Source organism: Leptopilina boulardi, unplaced genomic scaffold (assembly GCF_019393585.1).
Source record: "Leptopilina boulardi isolate dan_hultmark-lab unplaced genomic scaffold, ZJU_Lbou_2.1 LbouV2_193, whole genome shotgun sequence".
Classification (NCBI taxonomy): domain Eukaryota; kingdom Metazoa; phylum Arthropoda; class Insecta; order Hymenoptera; family Figitidae; genus Leptopilina; species Leptopilina boulardi.
The window spans coordinates 2,061,033-2,067,621 of record NW_026137744.1 but is presented as its reverse complement, the minus strand read 5'-3'; the positions used below and the strand labels follow the sequence as shown (position 1 = coordinate 2,067,621).

Sequence of the window (6,589 nt, the reverse complement as noted above, 5' to 3'; positions counted from 1 at the left end):
ATCTTTATTATTTTTATTAATAATAGGGAATTTGCATCAATTTTTTTTTAAATTTAAATCGATAGATTAGGTCAGATTTATATAACAAAATTTTTTTCCCATAATTTTTTAGTGACAAATAAGCGCAAAATTAAATAAAAACAATTTACATAATTTTTAAATAACGAAAACGCTCCGGAAAGAGCCGAGTCTACCCGAACTCTGCGTGACGTCACGGGCACGAATTTACAGTAATGTTTTAATGTATGATGGTAGTAAATAGTATTAATTAATTATTATTTATAAAAATGAGCGAGAATAAAACATTCCAGTCATGTTTTGTGCCATTATGTGGAAGCACCAATGTCAAAACACCAAATAAAATATTTTTTTGTGTTCCAAAGGACGAAAAAATGAGGTTAAAGTGGTTTCAATTTGCTCGTCGAAAAGATGTTCCAAAGGATAAGTACACTTATTACTGTTGCGACGATCATTTTAATGTAAGTAGTATATTACAATCAGTTTTTAATTAATTATTTACAATAGTATTAAAAAAAATAAAATATAAACAAATGTCATACTACATTTATCATATATACCAATGTGAATAACATAACCTCAAATTTGATTTGTTTTTTTTAATGCAGATAAAGGATGACATGGACAATTATATTAGATATTGTCTTATGGGAGGACCAAAAAAATTGAAAAAAGATGCGATTCCTCACAAATTTGCTTGTCAGCCTAATAGGTGTAAAATAAATGAAGAATCACGACCAGCTTTTATAAAATTGAATAGAAAGAGAGAAATTCAAGACATTTTATCGGAAACTGAAAATCAAGAAAATTTCACATCAAAACAAAACGATCAACCAGCGTCAAAAAATAGGAAAATTTGTGATGTTATTGAAAAAGAGGCTTTAACTAATTTAACAAATATAGCAGAGTTAAGTAAAATTGAAAGTCCCCTTGACGTCCCACTGTCAAACAATTTGTCCTCTGTAACACAGGATGCCTTACAACCAGGCTTTTTTATGGAAAAAGAAAACGAATCCTCTGTAAATTTACTACCTACAGAAAACTGCGATCAAAATAGTAAAAAATCTGTTGGTACACAAGTGCGGAAAAGTTTTACAAATCCTCATGTTCGAAGTAAGCACACTACATGCAAGCCTGACACCCGTGATGCATCTTGTGAAACTAAAGTAGAAATGGTTGATAAAATGTGTTCACCGATCAATTTTTGTGGAAAAGAGTCTGTAAAATCTACTTTGCTTAATTCCGATTCAAGTGCAATTGTGTCTTCGTCTAACGTTACCAGCGAATATAAATATACGTCAATATCCAGCGAGTATAAAAAATCTTCAACTTGCAGTGAGGAAAAAAATGAAAAACAAAAAGCAATGAAAAAATCAATTCTTGATATCACCCTATATTTAATAAGTGTAGATCCAAAAAAATATGTTGGTATTAATCAGGAATGGTTGTGGATTTTACCTATGTTGAGTTCTTCTACAAATTGCAGCGTTAATAATATTAAACTCACTTTGCAAAAAATTAAAACTGATGACACTTTTAGTCGACTGGGTGATCAGTATGGTATCTCAACTTCGCAGGCAAGCCGAATTTTTGATAAAAATGTAGATCGATTAGCTCACTATTTAAAAACGCTTGTATACTTTCCTGATGAAAAAAGTATAAAAAAAAATTTACCTATTGCATTTCGAGCTAATTACAGTAATGCATGTGCTATTATTGATGCTTTTGAAATAGAGATTGAAAAACCTTCAAATCCAGTTCATCAGGCGCTAACGTGGTCAGATTATAAGAAATGCAACACAATGAAGTATTTGATAGTATGCTCTCCGGATGGATTTATTACTTTTACATCTAAAGGGTACGGAGGAAGGATAAGCGACACCTTGTTATTTGAAGAGAGCAAATTAATAAATATTCTCCCTGCTGGATGTGGAGTTTTAGCTGATCGAGGTTTCAAACACATTCAGTCAGTTTTAAACAAACGAAAATGTAAATTACTTCGTCCGCCGTCAGTTTCGACTACTTCAAAATCGACAAAAGCAGAAGTTTTAAAAACAAAAAGCATTGCAAGTATAAGGATTCATATCGAAAGAGTCATTCGAAGGGTTCGAGAATTTGAAATATTAAAACCTCATTCTTGCCTTGATCTAAATACAGTGGTGAAGTTAGATAGTATTGTAACTATTGTTGGAGGTTTGATTAATTTACAAAAACCTATAATAAGAAAATAAATGTTTGCTAACAAATGAAGTTCATGTACAAATCAAACAGTAGTAATAAAATATAATAAGTATTTGTTTATTATTTATGATTAATATATTTATAAATTTTTTACTTATTAAATATTGTATTTAAAATTCTATCGATGGAAAATAATAAAATAATATATTTATCAGAAAATACTCATTTATTTATTAATAGTCCCAAATAAAATAAATCTTATTTTAAAAAGATAATAATTATTATACATTTTCATCTTTTTATCGAGTTTAATAAAACAGGAAAAATATTTTTTTCCCAGAAATCCACAGAATCTTTTACTATTTGACTAGTGAAATTTTGATCATATTTCACCCACACAAATTGAAATTTTTTATTTCTTTCAAAATTCGGATCTGCAACACAAAAAAGTCCTTTCTTCTTGTCAGTAGCCATCATTTGTAAATTAATTTGAGCTTTGCACTTTTGACTGAGTTGACCATTTTTTAAATAATTTTCTACAGTTTTTTCAGAGCTTGGACATTTAACTTCCAACACAAATTCTGAACTTATTCCGTCTGGTGAAGCACCTATCATAGGTAATGATGGAATTAGAAACATACCGCACTTATTTATTGATAGTTTTAATATTTTCTCAATCTCACTTATGACTTCTTCTTCCAAGTTTTTGCCGCGTTGCATATCAACACTGTTATAAACTTTTGCTGCCCCTATGATTCGATTTACTAAACTACCATTTGGTGTGCGACATCGACTAGCTTCAAAAACATTAGATGCAGTAACCCTTCCGAATCTCAGTTCGTGCCACAGAATATCATTTGATTGACTCCTAGTTTGTTGTTCAGCCTGAAGACATAAATCTTGCGAGAATTTTTGCATTGAAAAATTTAAAAAATTATCAACTGAAATTTTTTCATCGGATTGTATGAAATTAAATATAAGTTGATGTATGGACAAGGCATGAACTTTTCTCTCTTCTAAATCAAATGCATGTCTTGATAATTGGCTATCTAACTGTTTGGCTGCAGCTTGTTCAATTACTTTGTTTAAAAACGTCGAATTATCACCGAAATCTTCAACTGAATCGTTCGATTTTTTTTTCAATTCACTAGTCAAAACAAATTTGTGTGTATCTCCGACTTTGGCTAAGGCTGATTTCCTCCAGTAACATTCCACTTCTGTTGGAGATGGCGATTCATATCTTCTGTTTGCCCACATTAAAAAAGCAATTCCGTGTTTACATCCACCCAATGACGCAGCGCAATCAAGACATTCTACTTTTTTAACTTGTTCGTTAACTTCATCTACAGTTAACGTTACAGTGTAATTTTTACTTCTTACTCGGTGTTCAGGACAAATTCTGCCTTTCAATGTGCATATTGACCCTACACGTTTTACGCAAACATAACCTATTGCAGAGTCTCCGTAATTCTCTCTTGAAGATCTACAATAATATAAACATAAATAGTAATCAACTATATATAAGTTGTTAATTATTAATTATTTAATTAAATAATTTTATTAGTACAAACATTTATATTTACTTACAATGTTGCTTTCACTCCACGAACCTCAGGTGCATTATATCGCTCATTATTTGTAATATATTCATATACCATAAACACATTTATTTTTGGCAAATTAGTGGTATCAGCTTTTTCAAAACCGGGATCTAATTTATTTACCATTTTTAATCAAAACAATGTATTCAATAATTATTGCGAGCCGATTACAAAAATATCACGTATGAATATACACAGCATACACTTCTGCATTTATGCCCGTGACGTCACCAATCTGAGAGCCAATTAAAATCGTTTGCTCTCAGTTGAGAAAATTTCAAATAATGTTAAAGTTTAAATTAATTTTTTAATGTTATTTATGCATGAAAATTGTAAAAAAAATTTTTTAATACTTTTGAAATCGCATTAACTTTCGTTTTATATATAAAAAAACCGTATTTATTTTTAATGCAAATTCCCTATTCTTTTTTTTTAATTGTGTTAACTTTTAATTAACTTTATTGCATAATCGTGAATTCATATCCGATCAAAAAGAGAATATTTAAAAATAATTGCGTATTCTCAATTCATTAATTAAAAGCGTGCTTTTTTCACTCTATATAAGTCTAAAAAAATATTCTCAATCGAATATATAGAAAAATATTTAATTATTCATTATTTTCATTTAACACGATTAGTTATATATTTCAATTATACAAGAATTAAACACATTTTTCTCTTATTATTATAGATTGATAGCTTAAATATAAAAAATTTTAAAATGAAATGAAATAATAAAAGAAATAATAAAATAATACCTACAAATTTAATGAAAGTTATGAAACTTATGAAAAATAAAAAATCTTTAAATTCAAAATTAAAATTGAAAAATTTCGAAAAATATAATCCAACTCACTGCTTCTATAATAATAATCATCATCTTCTATTTATATTTATAATTTCATTGCAATAAGATGATGCATTATATTTCTTAATTGAATTATTTATATTTATATAGATATAAACTTTCTAAACTTCTTTTTGAATGAATACGAACTTTTATAAATTATGCATGCAATATAAGTTTTGACTATATACAAGTATGTAAAACATATGTTTTATACATGTTACATAGTAGTTTCGTAACAATATAAAGAAATTGTAACATATGGAAAAGTCCTGAATCTATTAATAATTATAAATAGATTCATAATAAATTATTAATATGAATTTATTTAAATATAAAAAAAATAATTTAATGAAATTCTTTTTTTCAAATGTGTATATGGTAAAATGTAATGTTACAATTAAAAAAGAATAACATTAAGTGTAAAATTAAAAAATTATTTGTCATTAAAACACTTTACATAAAAAATTTCGGTAATGACAGTTATTCAAAAATTTGCGACTTCTCAAAATTCATTTCGTAATCTGCATACGATGCGTCAACCTTCGCCATTTCATTGGAAATTATTGACATTTGCAGGCAGCATTTATAGATTGAGAATTAAGGTGTAAATCATCTAACACATTCAACAATTTAAAAAAAAAATTATATATATATATATATATAAAGACGTTAAAAATATTCCATGGAAGAATTATAGAAAGAGAAATGTATCTTTGGGCGTGAATTGATCATAAATCAGATGAATATAAAAAAAATCTTGAATGATATTCAAATAGATTTGTTCCTTGCCATGTATATATATATATATATATATATACTTTCTAAAGATAAATGTTACATAGAATAAAAATTATTAAATATATATAGGTACTAATTTTCTTTTCAATTATTGAATATAAAATGAAAAATTTACTTTTGAAGTAGATAAAGTACAGCTTTGTCAAATTAATAGTTTCGTAGGAACTAAATACCTAAATTTAAAATTTTTAGAAAACACAGAAAAAAATAAACTCGGATTAATTTACAATCATTAAAATTAATGGTAAAAATTTAATAACACTTTGCAATTTGTTAAAAATTGAGTTATTTAGTTTCAAACTTAAATTTTTTACAAAATAGTTTATATTATGTGAAAAATTCTTAATTTTAACTAAAATATTTTATTTTCTATTTTTTGCAAAATGATTCTAAAATTTTTACCTTTAAATTTCGCTGAGTAATTTTCTTTTTTGTTATATTTTTATAATTTAAGTACACTGAAAAAAAAATTTATTTATTTAAAATAATCGATTAGGTTGACTTTATCAAATAAATATTTCCTTGAACTAAATAATTTTTATTTGATTCAATTAAATTTTATTTGTTTCAAATAAAGAAATTATTGGTCCAAATAGTGTTTATTTTATTCAAATAAAAATTATTGGGTTCTTTGTCAGACAATTTTCCCATTTTATAGATAAGTTTTAATTATATATGTAATTTGAGGATATATATATTTTAAAAGCAGTAAATTTTATAAAAGTTAATAATTATTTTTCTTTTAAATAATGTCCCCTTTTTTTAAATTAAAAAATTGATGCGACCCTGCATATATTGATGCAAAATTCGACAACGACTTAGGAGCCTCCTGTCATCTATACACATTTACATCTTCGACGAGTCGTATATTATGAAGCATTTGACAGTGAAAGTTATTCAAAGAACCCCGGGGCCAAAGGTAGCATCCAAAATTTGATCACTCGCTTCATAAACGACCACTTTTTGTAAATTTCATTTCATTAATACTCGATTAATCTATATATATATATATTATATTACATAAATATAAATTAATCATAATTATTTCAATTTTTAATCATTTTCATTTCATTTAGTATATAATTATTAAATATTTTTTAAATTTACAATATAATAAACAGTATTACGAAAAATCAAACAA

General features: G+C 26.3%; 2 protein-coding genes across 2 annotated transcripts; one reads left to right on the top strand and one right to left on the bottom strand.

Moving 5' to 3' along the window:
• The first annotated feature begins 216 nt into the window (after window positions 1–216).
• Window positions 217–2,418, top strand: LOC127278002 (uncharacterized). Its single transcript, XM_051299484.1, has 2 exons — window positions 217–479; window positions 627–2,418. The coding sequence occupies exons 1-2, from the start codon at window positions 288–290 to the stop codon at window positions 2,247–2,249; spliced, it is 1,815 nt and encodes a 604-aa protein (XP_051155441.1). The 5' UTR covers window positions 217–287; the 3' UTR covers window positions 2,250–2,418.
• A 72-nt stretch (window positions 2,419–2,490) lies between these two features.
• Window positions 2,491–4,012, bottom strand: LOC127278003 (uncharacterized). Its single transcript, XM_051299485.1, has 2 exons — window positions 3,787–4,012; window positions 2,491–3,682 (listed from the first exon to the last, which is right to left on the bottom strand). The coding sequence occupies exons 1-2, from the start codon at window positions 3,924–3,926 to the stop codon at window positions 2,491–2,493; spliced, it is 1,332 nt and encodes a 443-aa protein (XP_051155442.1). The 5' UTR covers window positions 3,927–4,012.
• Window positions 4,013–6,589: the final 2,577 nt, after the last annotated feature.

What these genes read in the sequence shown, in the direction of transcription:
- LOC127278002 (XM_051299484.1), top strand. Translation starts at nt 288, where the DNA reads ATGAGCGAGAATAAAACATTCCAGTCATGTTTTGTGCCATTATGTGGA. An exon ending in GTTGCGACGATCATTTTAAT is followed by an intron (nt 480 to 626) that starts GTAAGTAGTATA and finishes TTTTTAATGCAG; the next exon opens with ATAAAGGATGACATGGACAA.
- LOC127278003 (XM_051299485.1), bottom strand. Translation starts at nt 3,926, where the DNA reads ATGGTAAATAAATTAGATCCCGGTTTTGAAAAAGCTGATACCACTAAT. An exon ending in CGTGGAGTGAAAGCAACATT is followed by an intron (nt 3,683 to 3,786) that starts GTAAGTAAATAT and finishes ATATTATTGTAG; the next exon opens with ATCTTCAAGAGAGAATTACG.